The sequence below is a fragment of the Aedes albopictus genome, chromosome 1, assembly GCF_035046485.1.
Source record: "Aedes albopictus strain Foshan chromosome 1, AalbF5, whole genome shotgun sequence".
NCBI classification, from domain to species: domain Eukaryota; kingdom Metazoa; phylum Arthropoda; class Insecta; order Diptera; family Culicidae; genus Aedes; species Aedes albopictus.
In genome coordinates, this window is record NC_085136.1 from 167,859,435 (window position 1) to 167,880,234 (window position 20,800).

Below are 20,800 nucleotides of genomic sequence, written 5' to 3' on the forward strand. Positions count from 1 at the left end.
TGTCGGAGTTCGCGGCACAAGTCCGACAGAATCATCGCCGGCAGCTGGCGTTATTGAAATTATTCAGGGGTGGGCTGAACCCAGTTTGGCGCGCCGGTTCAGAATGAGCCATTTTTACGAAGTAACAACAATGTTGATGATATTGATTTTCACGGGTTTGGACGTTACCTCCTGTCAAAATTTCGTTCATAAAATCGGCTCGTAAAAGAGACTATAGTCTATTTTATGAAACGACAACAGTGTTGATAATGATATTAACACTCACGGGCTTGGGCGCAACCTCCTGTCAAATTTTCATTCATGAAATGAGCGATCAGCTGATCCGAAACCTCGTCCGAAACGTCTCATAAAATGGCTCATATGAAATTTCAACACAAAAAGCCAATGAATTAAATCTGGCGTTCGATTTGAATAGGTCGAATCTGTATAGGAATCACAGCTAACTTACGACCTATTCAAATCGAACGCCAGAAATGCTTTGGCTGTTTTCCTAGGTCGTTTTCGTTTTTGCGGCGCTGCTACACCGGTGCAGCACTTTTGCACCGAAAATGTTCATTTTTTTTATTTTCGTGCTGCACCGGTTTAGCACTTTTTATGCACCGCTCACGATAGTGCAGCACTCAAAAAATCGGGAGTGTAGCTGGTGTAGCAGCCCGCATAATCATGAACCATATTACTACTGTTCACGATACTGTTTGCTACTGTTACCTACAGTATCTTAATATACCGCATTTAGTTCACCACTGGACTGCGCACTGAGTCTTCATAAGTGCGAAAACGTAAATAAAGCTGCGCGACTGCATCAAATCAAATTGATGTCTTCGGCAGACTAATAGGGTAAATGTACCAATAGTGGTGCTATTAGTAGCTCCTTGTACTAAAATAATTGAATAAAATTGATAATACCACAAAATAAAAAGTCTGAAAACGTTAATCGGTAGTTTTTCACTTAAATTTACTAGGAAAAATGTAAAAACCATTGTTTATTTCAGTTTTTATCAATAAATCACTTGCACCAACTATAGGTACACGGTTCCTATTATGGAGGTAAAATTTAACATTGGTTCCTATAGTGGCGCATCCCATTGAATTCTTATGGGACCCACCACTATAGGAACACTACCACCACTATAGGTGCAAAGGAGCAAAAAATTTAAGGAAAATAATTAATTTAAATAGGTTTTCCGCCAAATCCTGAACACAATATTGAATTAATGTTATTAATTGGGTATGATGCATCTATTAAAAATGCCATTTGCAAGCTTTTTGGTCGAAATAGTGCTAAATTGCCACTACCACCACTATTGGTACTACCTCCACTAAGGGAGCTTTTACCCTAATTATTCTTCGATGTATGCTGAATAAGTGGTCTGAAGACACCGAGTCGATTGGGTGCAATCGCGCACTTTTATTTGCATTTTCGCACTCTTGAAAACTAGTGCGATAGTCCAGTGGTGAACTAAATGCGCTATAGTGTGGTATAACATCCAAGGTAACAATAAATCAACAGTATTGAGCTTTGCAAGGATTTCGCGACGATCGTGCAAATGTTCAATCTTTGACAGCACAATGTTCACACATTAAACAACAAAGGAAACAGTGCATAAACAAACCGATTAGTCGAAACACCACCCCAAAATAACGATCCGTTACTGGAAAACTGTAGCGGCGACATCAACCAATGTATGCTGAAACCGGTGTGCATATTTTGTGGTGGGACAATTTTGTTTGCCTGTGCTTCGTATTTGGCGCAAGATCGTCAATACCATGAATGTTTTGAACAGTGCGGTAGATGGTTATCGACCAAATTACAGTATGGGAAAAAGGCGGTAAAGTTATGTTACCATAAAAAATCGCCGATTCACTCGAACAAAATTTTTCGCTTACAGTTTGACAAAAGGTGAACATACTATATTCATTTTTTTTGCGCAGTTAACTAACAAGCAAACAGCTTGGCAAACAGTTCTAGGATAGTAATCCTACATTATAGAGATCTGCGGAGGCGGCCATTGTGAGCCAATCGTGCAGAGAGAACTGTCAAAGTGTGAGCCAAATGAACATGCTTATCGTTCGTAGGAAGGTGTCGTTTGAACGGTATTGCAATCGGAACTAAATGAATAAAAATTATTTATTTTTAATATCGAGAAATTGACGGCATACGTATGTTTAGTAAAAAGATAAAAATTTATTAATTGTGCTTTCAAAAGCTCATGCTTATGACGACACTTTTGTTGCTGAACTTGTCGAAAAAACTTCGATTGCTGCTTCTTGCTTCACTTTTGCCGATATGATTAGCGTAACACTTTTGCAATGAATTTCAGATTTCTTCGATTGCTCCGCTATTGCAACAAAATTTTGGATAAAAAAATTCTACCATAGTTAGAAAATGTAAACAAAACAACTTGAACCACAACGAAGTCACGCACAAAGTTTGAACATCTAGCTTTGTAGCAAGTGTTGGCAGCTGTTGTAAACAAAACAAACAGCGTTGTCGAATCGACGTATGTAACTTCCGCTCATCTCTATGTAGAGGATTTCCAAGAGGATTTCTATTCTAGGACAGTTGACCTATAAAATCGGAATTAAAATATGCAATGTATGTGTAACAGTTGCTTTATAGTGCATTATGGTTTCATAGTGTATAGTTCTCATATAAATGTAATGAAAAAAGTTGTTTTGAGGTTCTGTAACATTACGTTTATTTTGTAATTTAATTTATTCATTGAAGCCAACGCCTATTTTTCTCTTTTGTACTACAAGGTTTAAATCTAGGTTGGATCCCCTACTGTTCGAATTGTATCCCGAATAGTGGTTTCGCAGCGCGGCGTCACGAACACTAATGCAAATCTACTGGTTGAAAATATGCCCATTTGATTTTGCCAGGAATAACAGCTGATTTAACCAGTAACTCAGGTAGTGTTCGTGTAATGCAACGCGTACTTACGCAACACCACTAAAAGCAGAAACCACTACAGTGAGGATTCGGTCGTTGGGTCACGGCTGCGCCCCGATTAGCGAATCGTGTTCGTTCGTTGGGGCAACTGACAACTGATTAAAATGCTGTAGACACACGCAAGTGACGGAAAATACGTCACGAAACACTCACATACTTGCACAAACGTACTGTATATATGAGCTGCGATGCGACAGCGGTCAGACGTCAAACTCATTTTGACATCGATTTTGACATTGACAGTGCTTTTTGGTTGGGTTTTGCCCCAACCAGTGAACATTCAACTATCGAGACAGCCCATCTAATACCACCGACGAACCGACGTGACAGTGGTGATTCAAAAGCGCCCCCCCCCCCCCCCCAAATTTAACGGTCGACCACCGAAGCGAGCGATCGCTTCTGTCAAATCAGCGCAGACGCGAACCGTTTACTATATGAACACACGGGGGTTCGGTGTCGAGCTATCAAATCATCGCGAGCCGTTATACAGCGGCCGTCCGCTCGTTGCAAAATGTTTACTTTGCAACGAGCGAATGCCATTCGCTAATTGCAACGTCACTTTGACACTAAAGTGCATCGAAATGCACTGACAGCATGACTGACAGCACGAATTTAACACATGCTTGCTTTTTAGTTGCAAAAACTTGTCAAATTTTGCAATTAGCGGACTTGCAACTAAAAAGCGTTGCAACGAGCGGGTTTGCAACGAACGAACAGACGCTGTATAGGTGGCGATAGTGTTTGGCTATTTTTCATCATGGCGTCGCGGACAACAAATTTGAATTTATTTGTTCTAGCTGTCACGTCGGTTCGTCGGTGCTAATACCCCGGACAGACATGTGATACGAGTGTGATTCCTGTACAACGGTACGCAGTGTCAAGAAAATTTTAACAAGACTGACTTGAACTGAGACATTTTTCAGTATGGTACTCATTTCAAGCGCAATTGTACAGTGATTCTTGTATCACATGTGTGTCATAAGTATAACGTGCCGCCAACGAACGAATCGGGACTGTATGGGTGGTTAAGTTTGCGGTTAAAGCACACCGTATTGTTCGTGCAGTTGAAAATCAGAACTTTTAACACGCGAAAATCGATTTTTCTCCTAAACCGTGTGCCCGGTACGTCGGGCACAGTGCGCTGGATTAGAGGGCTGGGTCCGCTGTCCAGCGCACTACGTCCGACGTTAAGTTTCACATATGGATTTTGAGAAAATTTGACTGTCGGGTGTGGTGAAACTTCGGGTTTCAACCTCACTTGTGATATAAGCTTAAAATAAGATCAGGTGCACTGGTTTTGTTTACAAAAAGATTTGTGCTCTCGAAATCGTGAGTAGGTGCCAAAATCGGCCATTTTGGGATTCAAACAAGTCTGTCCTTATCATTGGCGAAACTACAATTTTTTGCCAGGGGGTGCACTACGAACAAGTATTCATTAGTTCATCCATTCCTCATTCATCGCCCCATATCTCACAGCGATGCTTCAAAATTCTAGGGGTGCCTGGCAACCCCGGCACCCCTGGTAGTATCGCCTATTCTATGGTACTGATAACTATTCCTTTGGTTGTCAAGGCATGGTAATTTTAAGAGAAACATGGTAGTCATGATTGAAAACGTATTCGTCATAACTATTTTTAGGCATGGTAAAATCAAGCATGTGTTGGTGGTTATTTGCACTATAGAATTTTTCTCAGTGTATGGTCCTTATGCGGGAAATCAGATTCGAAGAAGAAAACACAAAAGAAGACCGCCTCCGCGAGTCTCGTTTGTCTTTTGGTTTCTCCTAACGAGTCTGGAATATACTCGAGACACTTTAGTTTCTCCGTGTGGGAGCAGGGGTGGATACTTTGTTTTCGTAACGCCTGTCACAGTGGGCTATCCCTCGACTGAACCATCGCTCCACGTCAAACTGTCAAACATTGTTGGTGTCATTTTTACGAAAAATTTTCGCGTAAAAACTCGGACTGCATTAAAAAATTGAATACCTAATATTGTTGAACAAAATCAAATTCACTCGACACTCCGTACACGTAGTGAGCAACAATGGTGTCAGTATTAAATACAATCGATACGGGTCATGAGGACATGATCCACGGCGCGGAAGTCGATTACTACGGGCTGCGTCTGGCGACGTGTTCGTCGGACAACTCGGTGAAGATTTTTGACATCAAAGGCGGAGCACAAACATTGGCCGCCGATCTGAAAGGGCACGGTGGACCCGTGTGGCAAGTGGCCTGGGCTCATCCCCGTTATGGAAACATCTTGGCATCGTGCTCTTACGACCGAAAGGTTATCATTTGGAAGGAAGCCGGCCCCGGTGACTGGAGCAAATGGTTCGAATACAGCAATCACGACTCGTCGGTTAATTCCGTGGCATGGGCCCCGCCAGAATACGGACTGATACTGGCTTGTGGAAGTTCGGATGGCTCGGTGTCTATTTTGACGGCCAGTATCGAAGCAGGCACTTGGGACTCGAAGAAAATTCCAAATGCTCACAGTATCGGATGCAACACGGTTAGCTGGTGCCCTGCAACGGCACCGGAACCGGCATTCGATCAGAGGCCTTCTAAGGTTAATCTGGCGGTGAAGCGATTGGCCACTGGAGGCTGTGACAATTCCGTGAAGATTTGGAAGGAAGACGGTGACCGTTGGGAGGAGGAAAAACGGCTGGAACTGCACTCGGATTGGGTTCGCGATGTGGCCTGGGCGCCAAATGTCGGGCTTCCTCGCCATCAGATTGCTAGCTGTTCCCAGGATCGGCGTGTAATCATCTGGAGCAGCGACGATCTGCAGAACTGGCAGTCGATGATTCTGAACAACTTCGACGACGTGGTTTGGAACGTGAGCTGGTCTCTGACGGGAAACATTCTGGCCGTATCCGGTGGGGACAATAAAATAAGCTTGTGGCGTGAAAACAACGAAGGACAGTGGATTTGCATCAGCGAGGACACCAATTCAGCTGGCCAAAATCATCCGCTGAATCAAACTCAGAACAGTTTTGTTCCTGAGCAGAGAACGTTGTAAGTTAAGGGAGCATTTCTGTCGGAAGTTTTGATGAATAACATTCGTTTATATCAATGTCTTATTTCTTTAAGTTCTTGAAAATTGTTCAGAATATAAAAATAATAAAAACATATTTAGATGCTTGAATCAAATAAAGAATTTGTATTTGTAGAGATTATCATTTCCATAGCAAATGTCCCATGTAATTTATGGTAACTAGGGTAGGGCGGGGTAAGATGAGCACCCTAAGGATCACGTTGAATTTATTGAAAGTGAACACAATTTTTCAAGGTACCTCTCAGTAGTTCTTTTCTATATCATGTTTTCTATCACCCATAAACATGGCAGGGTTCAAAATTCACAATAAGGATGATTTATTTGACTAAACAAAAAATATGTTTTATGGTCAGTTCGAACATGTAGCGGGGCAAGACAAGCACCCCTACGGGGCAAGAAGAGCACTTCATTAAAAATACAATATTTCAATTATAAATTAGCCATACAGTGATCGATATAGCAAATCTTGTTTATAGCTATGGTATCACGTTCCAAAATTATCAGTTTCTTTTAAGATTATTAAAAAATGCGGTTTTATAATACTTTATACGAAATGACCCGAAAAACAACGAACGATTATTAAGTCGCTCATTTCATTTCATTTTCATTTATTTCAGCAATTTCTTTTACAACTAATTGGGTATACATTAGGTTAGAACAGAGATTTGATGTCTTACAACTGTCTTTTAGCAAAGGCCACATTGGGAATTCAATTATAGCAAATTACAAATGGTGGTAGAGACTAGGAAAAAGCCAGAGAAAAAACCTAGTGTAATTGTTGGAGTTATTTATCGGGTAGGGGTAGAATTATAGCCTTATTACTAATATCACAGAGGTGTTGTTCTTTCCGACAGATTTACTGCAAAGCGGTAATTAGCGGGTTGGTAGACATACGGCAGCGGTTGCGAAATTTTGACATTCCAAGCTCGATAAAGGAATTCACGGTATCTATTTTGGCAATACGATGAACCTCAGCCGTTCGGTAGAAAGGATCCAGATCAAGGACCATCTTCAAGATCTTGTTTTGCTGGACTTGAAGTTTTTTACGATGACTTTCGGCACAAATTTGCCATGCAGGATAACCGTAGAGCATGATGGGTCGGATGATTGCTTTGTAAAGAAGAAGTTTGAGCTTCTTGTCTAAGCGAGAACGCCGATTCAGAAGCGAATATAGGCAAAAGTAAGTCGCTCATTTTTTAGAAATTCACGCAACTAAATAGTTACAGAGGATACGGAAACCTTTGTTTGGCACTATTGAGTGGATTACAATAATTTCAAAATATTTTCTATACTCCCATCAGGGGTGCTCATCTTGCCCCAATATAGATAAATACCTAAAATTGAATAAATTTTATTGTTTGTTGTTAAAAACATTTTCTAATATAACTTAAAATGCGTTGTAGTATGCCAGTAATGTTGGCTGATAATAAGAATTATGGTAAAAATTTGATTCTGACGTAAAAACCTTATTTTATTTTGATGATTTCTTATAAGAAAATGCTAAATATCCATGCTATTGACTAATTTGACGATATTTTTCAATTCGTTCATTATGAAGTACCTTTTTTAAGGTTTACAAACAGGATGAACTTTATTCTAACGGATTATGATGTTGTTTGGACAAAATTCATCATAAAAGTAGTAACACGAAGGGGTGCTCATCTTGCCCCGGGTGGCCATCTTGCCCCGTCCTACCCTATGCGTATGCACGTATGCGTAATCACAGACAAACTGTCGTAACACTCACAAACAATTTGTTTCAAAAACATTGTACAGTTTTCATTTAAGTGTTTATGGTGACTCATAGGCCAGGGGAAGTGGTTCACCTAGGATTAACTAAACGTCAAATCCACTTTTTGTTTTCATTGAGTTGTCCAAAAAATGTCTCACGAAACCTACTGCAAGCCTATCCATATTGTACGTGAGAACAAAAGATGTTTACAAAGTTCTTACAGATAGATTAACACGGGAAATCTGAACACAAACCACTACCACTGGTCAATAGAGGCTCTAATGCAAAGAAAAAGTGGTTTTGACATTTGGTTCATCCAAGGGCGCTCCCCTAGGACAGAATAAGACAAGTCAGCCCAAAAGAGAGGCATGGTAAAAGCTGGGTATGCTGCGCGATTCAGATCCCATTGTGATCCACTAGCCTCTGCCCAGCAACTCCTATCCCTACCTCCACGCGATACCGGCCGGAAACTATGAGCAACCTTAGGGAAGATCGGGTAACCAACCCCGGTGGGAACTTTGGTTGTAGGCTGACAGGGAAGGGGGGGGGGGGGGGGGTTTGCTTCGGCAAACCTGAGCGTCTGTTCTCCAGGAGGAGCGGCTCACAACAGCGTCTGATCCCCATGTTAGGGGCGGCTGATCTACGTCCGAGTGCCAGGGAAGGACTCGAAGCTCAACTGTGCACTATGGTCCTCCGGAAAGTAGGGGGTTGGTGTCAGGCCCTACGAACCAGCCGTAAAAAACCATTGTAACGGAAAATCAGCAACAGAATAATACGAACCGAGACCAACGGCAACGACCCCAGCGAACAAAAAGGACTTGCGATTGGAAACTCGGTACGTGGAACTGCCGATCTCTCAACTTCATTGGGAGCACCCGCATACTCGCCGATCTACTGAAGGACCGCGGGTTCGGCATCGTAGCGCTGCTGGAGGTGTGTTGGACAGGATCCATGGTGCGAACGTTTAGAGGTAATCATACCATCTACCCACACGCGAGCTGGGAACAGCTTTCATCGTGATGGGCGATATGCAGAGGCGCGTGATCGGTTGGTGGCCGATCTACGAAAGAATGTGCAGGTTGAGGATCAAGGGCCGATTCTTCAACTTCAGCATAATAAACGTGCACAGCCCACACTCCGGAAGTACTGATGATGACAAGGACGCATTTTAAGCGCAGCTCGAACGCGAGTACGACCGCTGCCCAAGCCACGACGTCAAGATCATCATAGGAGATTTGAACGCTCAGGTAGGCCAGGAGGAGGAATCCAGACCGACGATTGGTAAGTTCAGCGCCCACCAGCAAACGAACGAAAACGGCCTACGACTCATTGATTTCGCCCCCTCAAAAAATATGGCCATACGTAGCACCTTTTTTCCAGCCTCCCTTATCGTTACACGTGGAGATCACCACAGCAGACGGAATCTCAAATCGACCACGTTCTGATTGACGGACGGCACTTCTCCGACATTATCGACGTCAGGACCTATCGTGGCGCCAACATCGACTCCGACCATTATCTGGTGATGGTCAAACTGCGCCCAAAACTCTCCGTCATCAACAATGTACGGTACCGGCGACCGCCACGGTAGAACCTAGAGCGACTGAAGCAATCGGATGTCGCCTCAGCATCCGCGCAGAATCTCGAAGCCGCGTTGCCAGACGAGGGCGAGCTCGATGAGGCCCCTCTACAGGACTGCTGGAGTACAGTGAAAGCAGCCATCAACGACGCAGCCGAGAGCACCATCGGGTACGTGGAACGGAATCGACGGAACGAATGGTTCGACGAAGAGTGCAGAACGGTTTTGGAGGAGAAGAACGCAGCGAGGGCGGTAATACTGCAGCAAGGGACTCGACAGAACGTGGAACGTTACAAACAGAAGCGGAAACAGCAGACCCGCCTCTTTCGGGAGAAAAAGCGCCGCCTGGAAGAAGCGGAGTGTGAAGAAATGGAACCGCTGTGCCGTTCCCAAGAAACACGGAAGTTCTATCAGAAGCTCAACGCATCCCGCAACGGCTTCGTGCCGCGAGCCGAAATATGCAGGGATAAAGACGGAGGCCTCTTGACGGACGGACGTGAGGTGATCGAAAGGTGGAAGAAACACTTCGATCAGCACCTGAACGGCGTGGAGAACGTAGGCACGGGAGCCCACGGCAACGGAAGGAACGACGACGCCAGTGCAGCGGAGGACGGAAATGAACCAACTCCCACGCTGAGGGAAGTTAAGGATGCCATTCACCAGCTCAAAACCAACAAAGCAGCTGGTAAGGATGGTATCGCAGCTGAACTCATCAAGATGGGCCCAGAAAAGTTGGCCACCTGTCTGCATCGGCTAATAGTCAGGATCTGGGAAACCGAACAGCTACCGGAGGAGTGGAAGGAAGGGGTAATCTGCCCCATTCACAAGAAAGGCGACCATTTGGAATGTGAGAACTTCAGGGCGATCATTATTTTGAATGCTGCCTACAAAGTGCTATCCCACATCATCTTCCGTCGTCTGTCACCTAAAACAAATGAGTTCGTGGGGTTATCAAGCCGGCTTCATCGACGGCCGGTCGACAACGGATCAGATCTTTACCGTACGGCAAATCCTCCAGAAATGCTGTGAATATCAGGTCCCAACGCACCACCTGTTCATCGACTTCAAAGCGGCATACGATAGTATCGACCGCGCAGAGCTATGGAGAATCATGGACGAAAACGGCTTTCCTGGGAAGCTGACTGTAGTGTCTTCGGACGAATAAAAGTCAACCACGTCGCTTGGTGTGTAACAATCAACTGAACTCTTTATTGCCTCTTTCTCTCTACATATCCCCAAGTACATAAACGTCTGACTACCCTCTGTATTCGAGCACGCTATTGTTACGCTTGAGCGTCACATCTACTCTACATCTCCCCCCTTTCTGGATAGTCTGTAACTGTAATCCCCGCCATTTTGTTTAGCCCAAAGAAATCACGACCTGTGCCCTTTTTCACTCTGTTATTCTCAACAGATTCGGAGCATATTTTTATTTCATCCAAATGGACTCACCTTCCACACTTATTAAAACGACCGATAAAAATAATTTGTAGCACTTCACAACCCGTCGAACTAGCCGAGTAATTTTAATCCTCTCGCCAGAAACTGTAGTGTCTTCGGACGAATAAAAGTCAACCACGTCGCTTGGTGTGTAACAATCAACTGAACTCTTTATTGCCTCTTTCTCTCTACATATCCCCAAGTACATAAACGTCTGACTACCCTCTGTATTCGAGCACGCTATTGTTACGCTTGAGCGTCACATCTACTCTACACTGACTAGACTGATTAAAGCAACGATGGACGGTGTGCAAAACTGCGTAAGGGTTTCGGGTGAACTATCCAGTTCATTCGTATCTCGCCGGGGACTGCGACAAGGTGACGGACTCTCATGTCTACTCTTCAACATCGCTCTGGAAGGTGTGATGCGACGAGCCGGACTCAACAGCCGGGGAACGATTTTCACAAAATCCGGTCAATTTGTGTGCTCTGCGGACGCTAGAACATTTGGAACGGTGGCAGAGCTGTACACCCGCCTGAAGCGCGAAGCAGCAAAAGTCGGACTGGTGGTGAATGCCTCAAAAACAAAGTACATGCTGGTAGGCGGAACCGAACACGACCGGATCCGTCTGGGTAGTAATGTTACGATAGACGGGGATACTTTCGAGGTGGTGGAGGAATTCGTCTACCTCGGATCCTTACTGACGGCTGACAACAACGTGAGCCGAGAAATTCGGAGGCGCATCATCAGCGGAAGTCGGGTCTTCTACGGGCTCCAGAAGAAACTGCGGTCGAAAAAGATTCACCCACGCACCAAATGCACTATGTACAAAACGCTAATAAGACCGGTGATCCTCTACGGGCACGACACATGGACCATGCTCGAGGAGGACGTACAAGCACTCGGAGTTTTCGAGCGACGCGTGCTAAGAACGATCTTCGGCGGTGTGCAGGAGAACGGTGTGTGGCGGAGAAGGATGAACCACGAGCTCGTTACACTTTACGGCGAACCCAGCATCCAGAAGGTGGCCAAAGCCGGAAGGATACGATGGGCAGGGCATGTCGCAAGAATGCCGGACAACAACTCTGCAAAGCTGGTGTTTGCAACATTGCAACGGATCCGGTTGGCACAAGAAGGCGTGGAGCGCAGAGAGCACGATGGGCGGACCAGGTGGAGCGTGACTTGGCGAGCATTGGGTGCGACCGAGGATGGAGAGCGGCAGCCACAAACCGAGTATTAGCGCATTTGCCCAAAAGTACACGCGGCGAATCCCTGAGGAAAGGAACAGCCGCGTTTTTTGCTCCCCTTTTACTCCATTCTTATGGGAGATAACATTGCGGCGTTTCCTCAAGTGCGGCTTTCCTTTCCTCAGGGATTTGTCGCGTGAAATTTCGTGCAAATGCGCGGTTGGAACCTTACAAAGGCCGCGCGGTGTATCATATTCAGCAAACCAGTCAATATTGTGGCGTACTATTGTTGATTATGTCTTGTCTTAATGATGTTGAACAAATAAATGTATGTATGTATGTAGCCCAAAAGAGACCATGGGCTCAGTCTGAAGGTGATATTAATTTTATTTGGCAACCACCAAGGCAACCAGCCGTTTGTTTTCATTTTACAGGACCTTTCGCACATGGTTGCCTAACTTTTGCATTAGTTGAAGTTCCAAAACAGTACCCTGATGTTCTCGGTGTGCCGCACAACGAAAGATGGTGTTCTTAAGTTGCTGGTACACAGGGTCAAATATTTGTCCAAAAAGAAATCAATGCTCAAACATCTTGTCTGACTCGAACGAATTTTCATTAGTGTCAAACTGATGTTGTTTCTTGAGTTCTTTCCGTGTTCTCGTGTTCAATATTTGACCCTGATGTGTACTTCAGGCCTTAGCACATTGTTTCAAGTGGCTCAAATTTGAACGTCAAATTTACTGTGAGAGTCAGGGGGAATGGCACTTCCTATGCTAACCGGAAAAATCCGCATTTATCCGTTAATAACCGTCGTTAACCGCGCCTATCTGCTGCTCAGTTAGCAGCGGTTAGCGATGGTTAGGAACGAATATATGCGGATTTTCCGGTTATGTCATTCCCCTTGGTGAGCGTAAAGTGCCCCACACAATGCATACGTTTGCGTGTGCGTGACAGTAGTTTGACACATTTCCTATGGGAAAACTGTCAAAAAAACGCAAACCTCGACGGAACGGACGCTATGTGTTCCAGGCTTAAGCAGGCCAGCATAAATTCGTGCAGTGGACCATAGGGCATTGCACTGTTTTAATTTTGTATGGGATTTTGACGTTTCGTGGCCTTGTTGTTTACAAAATTTCTGTAATAGTGAAGAAGAGGGAGATAATTTTAAGCACTGCCCTATATGCCGTGAATCGCATATCTGTCCCATTTGCATAGGAAATCCAGCAAAGATGGGACTGGCATGGGCTATTCAGAAGACGTTTAAAACGAGGTTTAAAATCAGCTGATTTTGGGGGCCTTTGACAGATCTCCTATCAAAATGATAGTTCAGCGTTTGCGCCTTTGTTCGGCAGTTGTAAACAGTGGTTTACACGAACCTGTCAACTGAAAAGGCCTATTGCCAGCGCCGGATTTACAAATGTGGGGGCCCGGGGCCACAGTGTTGTGGGGGCCCTCTTTTTAGAGGATATATTTTTTTTTTCATTGTGGAAAAATCCAGAAAATATGGGAAATTCTTCTAAAAATTAGGGTTGTTATTGAAGAAATTAATCTGGCTTAATAAGCGTAACTAGAAAAAAAGGCATCCACTATAAAATAAGCATAACAGAGATTTAGATATGAAAATCTAATCTGAAGACGATTGTAAAAGAAATTTTATCAAGTAAATAACGCAGAGTGTTCATAGTATTTGATTGCATTGATCAAGTCGAAATTCATGAGAAAGTCTTTTAAGAAATTTAAAAATAGATTTTATTGGAGACATTTTTGATAAATTCCAGATAAATTTATAGCGCTATCTTTGGTGCCGTTATTACAAAACCTCCAAATAGAGCTTCTTGCGGAGTCATTGATGAAATTTATGGAGTCGCTGACCGATTACAAGGTTCCTTTTTTTGTGGAACTTAAGCATAAACATTCCTAACGCGACTTCGAGAGGAGTTTCTGGTGAACACGCAGAATAATTGTTAAGAACTCCTTGTGAAACTTCAAGAGGTTTTCTGAGATGAACCAGACTCGGGCTGAAAATCTCATAAATAAAGACATAAAAAAAACTTCAAGAGGCAAAAAAATCCATAGTGGTAGTTTTAGCGGAAATTCTACTGCTGAAGAAATTTCATCGGAAATCCATAATGAGTTCCTGAAGGAATTTATGTTTTACTTTGAATAGAACTATAAGTAAAATTTTATAATAATTTTTGGTGGACGAATTTTTAGCCAATTTAAACAAAAATTGTTTGCAAAACTTTAAATATTTCAGGATCTTTCAAGAATTTCTCCACAAATATCTACTGCAATTTTCATAAGGAACCTATAAATTTGTTAAAAATTCGCCATAAATTACACATTCAAGTCAGGAAGAAAAATTCGTCATGGATCCAATCATATTAAAGAAATCGGATCAGATGTCTGCCTAAATCCGACCTAAAATTCTTGCTAGTTGCTTCAAAGAACTATTTCAACAATTCTGGGGTACGACTTGAATAATTTATAAGTTTGGTAAGCGAAATCAAACTCTACAATTCTAAAAACTTTTCTTTATTTTGATAGAAACACTTGCAAATCTTCAAAGAACTATGTAGGAAATTTTTAAAATTAACACCAATAATTTTCGACAGAAATAAACACGAATTTTGAGCAGAAACTTTTCGACTCTCTAGTCCATAGCGTTTAAGATTTCATCCAGAATTCAGGTGAAGATTTTCTCATGTATTTTCGGTAAAACAACCTGTGCAATTCACAAAAGTGATCAATTCAAACCTTAAAAATCTTAACAACTTTCTGGAAAAGTTTGAAATTTTATTAAAAGCCAGATGTCTGCTTCTTTCTGATTTGAAGCACAATATTTCACGCACATCTTGAGAGTAGAAGTACTTGTGATAAAAATTTTTTCGGTTCCCATTCGTAGTAACATTTTGTGGGGGCCCCTGAAATGTGGGGGCCCGGGGCCACGGCCCCCCTGGCCCCCCCTTAAATCCGGCCCTGCCTATTGCACAAAGATTTTTTGACAGAATCTGTCAGATGCAAATACAGGTACTCTTCGATATAACGTACAAAAAAGTTTTCTCTTTGTACGTTATATCGAAGTGTACGTTATATCGAAGCAGAGAAAATTTTAATATTTTTTATGCTAGTTATGATGAATTCGACGTGAAATTGACCCCAGATAATGATTTCGGTGAAATTAACAAAACCATTAATGAAAAACATAAGTTTTCACGAAAAAGTAATTTCGTTTTTTGTGCTTCGATATAACGTACATTTTGCTTCGATATAACGTACACAAATTTTTTCCCCAATTTGCGCTAATTTTAGGTAACAAGGCTAAAACTGCAAGAAAACATTGATTTGAGTGATTTCGTAGCTAATCTGAGGGTTTTTCCCGGGAAAAAATTAAATTTAAAATGTTGTACGTTATATCGAAGCAAAATGTACGTTATATCGAATTCGTTATATTATATCGAAGAATACCTGTAGTGCAGATTTTGCTGGGAACAGCTGATCTTTGTTTACTATTTTCAACCAGTAACTCAAGTGGTGTTCGTGTAATGCAGCGTGTACGTACACGCAACACTACTAAAAGCAGAAACCACTATTCAATCGAACTTTTTTACACTTAGACGCTATGTTGCATCGAAACCTAGCGATTTATGACCAAAACGTGCAACCATACTGTGCATCTTGTCATTAATTTGAAGAAGAGAGAGTCGATGAAGAGAACTCGCTCATGTTACTTTCGCCCTTATTTAAACTCAATCTAGAGATCTCAGACAGATAAGGAGATGAAAATAAATTGATATCTGAGGGAAAGGGATAAAAATTGGAAAAATTTGCAGTTTTGTAACATTTAAACGACCACTGCTTTAAGACATAGGGTACTGGTTCCCTTATTAAGCATGTGGCTCCCATTTTCATCCTACGAAAAACAAAGGACTGAAGCGTTGTTTGTTTTGTTTCTTATTTTTGTATTTTTTGTTAGGAGTGAGCACGCATGAAAACAAAAAGAACGGAATCAATCGGTGCCGTAATCGTTTGTTTTCGAATAGGATGAATATGGGAACATGAGATTACTGATGGAACACATACCCTAGTTTTAGTTTCGATCAGGTAGGCTATGCAGCACAAAAGACTGTCACAAGTTTTCGTAAACCCGCCGCGTCGGTAAGCCCCAGGGATATTTATGCCTCCACACGTCTATAGGGTACTGCATGGCACTCCTTCCTTCTCTTTCACTCTTACAGAAATTTTGTAAACAACAAGGCCAAGAAACGTCAAAATCCCATACAAAATCAAAACAATGCAGTGCCCTATTGTCGACTCAGCTGTTGCTTCTGAGTAGGTATAGTTACTACATCGCTTCCTGCCCTTTTAGATAAGTTGAAATTAGTCATAATGATTCATAGATATTTATGATAGGGTACTGGTTCCCTTATTAAGCATGTGGCTCCCATTTTCATCCTACGAAAAACAAAGGACTGAAGCGTTGTTTGTTTTGTTTCTTATTTTTGTATTTTTTGTTAGGAGTGAGCACGCATGAAAACAAAAAGAACGGAATCAATCGGTGCCGTAATCGTTTGTTTTCGAATAGGATGAATATGGGAACATGAGATTACTGATGGAACACATACCCTAATAAATTTCAAAAACTTATAATACAATTTCGATGAAAATGCAAATGGGACTGACTTGCGATTTACGGCGGTGCTATTCCGCTTCTCGTGTGACTTTGATTAGCCTCTCTATTTATTTAAATATCTCTTCTGTCAGTCATCGCAAAGCCTCCTACCAGAAGAAGCACTTTGTTGCTAACAAAATTTGTTATAAGTTTTCGTTATCAGGGCATTATGAGCCTCTGCATGAATTTGCCCTGTCCTGCTCACTCCCACAGAAAATTTGAAAACAGCGCGCACAGTAGAGTCAAATTTGACTTTTACTGTGCGCGCTGTTTTCAAACTTTCTGTGGGAGTGAGCAGTAGGCCAAATTCGTGCGGAGGCTCATTGTTTCCTTTTATCTCCGTTTTCCATTCCGAAACGACAGCTGATTAGGTGTCCATTAATTCAATTGCCATTGCTGGCATTTAATTCGAGTGTCTTCCCATATCAACAGCTGTTCAAAATGGTCCAAAAGCACTACGTAGCTGGGTATGAAAACTTCGTCACTTTTATGAAGGATTTCAAGAGCAATGGTCAAGTGGTGAATGTCCTTTTCACGGGTGCTAAGCTGGACAACAGTGTCAGCTGGTGCAGTGATTGCGTTGAAGGTATGTACAGCCTATGGTAGACCATTTGGTCTCAGCGCTTAATGTTGTTCCATTTCAGCTGCCCCCTTTATTGTAGCAGCTCTAGAGACTGCTCCGGCTGAATCACACTTCATCTATGTCGACGTTGGAGATAGGCCAACGTGGAAGGATATGAACAATCCGTTCCGAAAGGACACCGATACGCACCTGAGCGTGATCCCAACACTAATCCGTTGGAAAAATCCTCAACGCTTGGAAGGGGAACAGTGCTGCAAAGCTGATCTTCTGGAGATGTTTTTCACCGATGATGACTGAATAATAAATGAAAATATGTTTCTTCTGTAATTCTGTAATTTCAACGCATCCTCTGGCCCCGTTGCCTATCTGCGTTTTCCCTCCGCTGAGCGATACGTCTACCTGACGGTGAATAAATGAAAATAAATGTGTCTTTACCATGAAGCAATTGATAAAACAAAAATTACGAGAACATTGAAAAGCGATCAAATCAACACTTTCCGGTCATGTTGCGCTATGGTCAATAGGTATAGGACAACACAATACCAAACCCGCGGTCCTTCATCAGTAGACCGGTGCAGGTGTTTGCGTTGCAAAGAAATTGGGGGTCGTTGCCTTGGTCTCGGTTGGCATCAAGGTGTGTACATATATTGGTTCGTATTGTTCTATTGTTGACTTTACGTTGCAATTCTTGTCTACGTTTGGCTCTCAGGGAAGTTGTTCAACCTCCTTCTGGAGAACAGACGCTCAGGCTTGTAGAAGCAAATCCTCCTCCTAGTTATGACCGAGACTGGCTACACGATCCTAAGGATGTTCACAGCTCGGTCGGTGCAGCGATACAAGTTGTTAAGAAGAGGCTGATGACCTGAATAGTCCATTTTACGATCCGTTTTTATGCGTGAAATTTTGATACGTGAAAGTCAATTTTTTTTTAGAGTGACCAGGTGGAGCTGCAGGACAGCTGAAAGCAAAGCCTGGACCCTTTCCCTACTTTCCCCCTACTATGACCAATACTCACGATGGACTAGACGATGTCGTCAACTTGAGCAAAGTGTGCAGTATTTAGTATTGGGTCGTAGTAGTTATCAAGTGTCGCTTACTGTTCCCATCCCACCCGTATTTTGTGAAAGCTCTAAAAATGTAATGTTTTGATACTTTTGAAGACTACTCAGTGACAATATCAGAACTAGCGTTTGTAGCCGGTATGGGCAACTAGTTTTTCTGACATCATCTCCAAACAATAATCAAAAATATCCCAAGTTAATTCATTGTGCATTCTGAAAGTTATTTTATAACCCATAGGGGGAAATAAGGAGTTTCCAGTTTCAAGTATTGTATTGATTATGACACCAACTCTTTCTATTCCTTGGGAAAAAAATCACTAGACTTGGATTATCAGACTACTATTAATAATGAACATAATTAAGATACAAGTTTACATACACAATTGTAAAAGCAGTGTCAGATACTTTAAAGTGAATTGAAAAATGTGAATAAGATAAATTGTAAACTATTTCGCGGCGACACGAATGCTTCAATAGTGTCATAAACAAACAAATAATTGATATTGAAGTATGCATATTGAAGTATTTATCTATTAGCAAAGTAGTAGAAAGAGTTGGGTGCCTGATTATAAAATTGTTGTACTTATCTTGTGTGTTTCAGACAAGTCCCGTTTGTGTTGGCCATTAGGACACTTCTTGCTTCAAAACGGTCGTTTCTGGAATGGAAAGAGAATAATTGGCCGCACAACTCCGCAAATGGGCGGCCCGCACATATTAGTATAATGTTGCAACGATTGAAAATAATAGAGTATAATTCGACAATGATTTTTCATAAGGGCCTAACTGACTTGATCGATTTCTCTTCGTCGACTCTCTCTTTTGCTAATAACTTGATCAAAACAAACAAAATCATTTTTCTTTTTGTTTCTATAGCAACATGTAGTCGTCTTCTTCGCATTTCAACCAAAAAAACTTTGGAAAACTCAACACACATTCTGTGATAACACAAAGAGAGGATCGATGAAGAGAACTCGAAAATGTCAGTTAGGCCCAAATGAAAAATCAGTGTCGAATTGTTAATCTATATGAATACTGCTACTAGTTCAGGTTTCTCACCCTCCACGATTCTCTAGATACTGTTATAGCGTGTTTGTTGTAAATTTGTTAATAAGTGAAGCCTCCAAAACAGTTACGTGAAGTTGTATCAAAATTCTACAGAGTGTTGGGGAAGGGGAGGGGAAATAAACATACTTCTTCCTACACCTAGCAGTTCGGATCTTCTGTTCACACTGTCATTCCAACCTTCTTTCAGTGTGAAACGTTTCTGGATCTGGAACAGGTGGTATCACTTTACGCTACTCTTCTATCATGAACATAGATAACTACTTTTAAAAATAAAAGTTTTGTCCTACTACCTCTTTTATACCTGAAAGATGTTAATTGGTCAAATGTTTCGTTCTATGTCCATATTGATGATACAACCTTTTATTAATGAGTAATAATGTTGCTCACAGTTGTGAGGCAATATAACATTCAACTCGTTGAGGGCAAGTTATGAACCTACCGAAAATTTCTTATTAGGCTGTTACCTCTAATACTACTAAACACATATTGAAACGTGAAATTTTTTTTTTTTTTTTTTTTTTTTTTTTTTTTTGCTAGGTTTCTAGCTGCACTCTGAATAGAGTTGAAACCTCTACACTAGACCCGAAGATAGAAAAGAGTACGTAATCTTTCAGAAGCAGTTTGCCAGCCGTACGCGGAAAATGATATCCATTAAGACACTGTTGCAACTGACTCAGAAAGCTACGGTAGAAGATTGGAAAGTTTTCAATTGGTCAGTCAGTCAGGATTTGCCTATGTAGTGTTATGGTCACACGGTTTGTGTTTGTTTCCTTGTTTGATTTTGTGGTATGGTTAAATATGTTTTTCTCCTCGTTAAGTCAGTTGTTGTATCTTTGTTTTTTTTTTCAGCGAATCAATCGAACCCTGTATGTTAAAATATAGTCGATCTTGTGTCAAATTGTTTTCTTGATTTCGCTAATCGTTTTCTACTTGTGTTCATCTATTGTGCCCTTAAATTGTCATCGGTCCAAAGTCCACAGAAACATGTAACTGAACTTCTGAACATCTAAGAGATAATTAAAAATAATTCGTTCAATTGTCCTATCCGTCCTACCTAGATGAACCATGTCATTTTCTCAAGCGTAGCCTAGAAATGTCAACCTAGTCATACACAAGTAACGTTGTTCAGTTAATTGAGTTGTCCAAAAAATGTCTCACGAAACCTACTGCAAGCCTATCCACATACGTAAGAACAAAAGATGTTTACAAAGTTCTTACAGATAGATTAACACGGGAAATCTGAACACAAACGACTACCACACAGCCACAGGCATTTGGATTGGTCAATATGAAGCAGTCAGTTTTTGTCCAACATGTCACGTCGAACGCATTGACGTCAACAATGCGTTTAAGTGTTCGCACGTTAGCTTCGAATCTATCAGCACAATTAAGTGCTGCAAATCTCCTTCCCACTATTGATTCTTCGGTCGATTTTAATTGCTTTATTTAAAGAAAATATGATCAACT

General features: G+C 41.9%; 2 protein-coding genes across 2 annotated transcripts; both read left to right on the forward strand.

The window, feature by feature from the left end:
• Nucleotides 1-4,873: 4,873 nt before the first annotated feature.
• Nucleotides 4,874-6,127, forward strand: LOC109412161 (protein SEC13 homolog). Its single transcript, XM_019685804.3, has one exon. It carries the CDS (start codon nt 4,997-4,999, stop codon nt 5,975-5,977), a length of 981 nt encoding a protein of 326 aa, XP_019541349.3. The 5' UTR covers nt 4,874-4,996; the 3' UTR covers nt 5,978-6,127.
• Nucleotides 6,128-16,946: 10,819 nt separating this feature from the next.
• Nucleotides 16,947-17,648, forward strand: LOC109412158 (thioredoxin domain-containing protein 17). Its single transcript, XM_019685802.3, has 2 exons — nt 16,947-17,210; nt 17,269-17,648. The coding sequence occupies exons 1-2, from the start codon at nt 17,066-17,068 to the stop codon at nt 17,502-17,504; spliced, it is 381 nt and encodes a 126-aa protein (XP_019541347.2). The 5' UTR covers nt 16,947-17,065; the 3' UTR covers nt 17,505-17,648.
• The last annotated feature ends 3,152 nt before the right edge of the window (nt 17,649-20,800 follow it).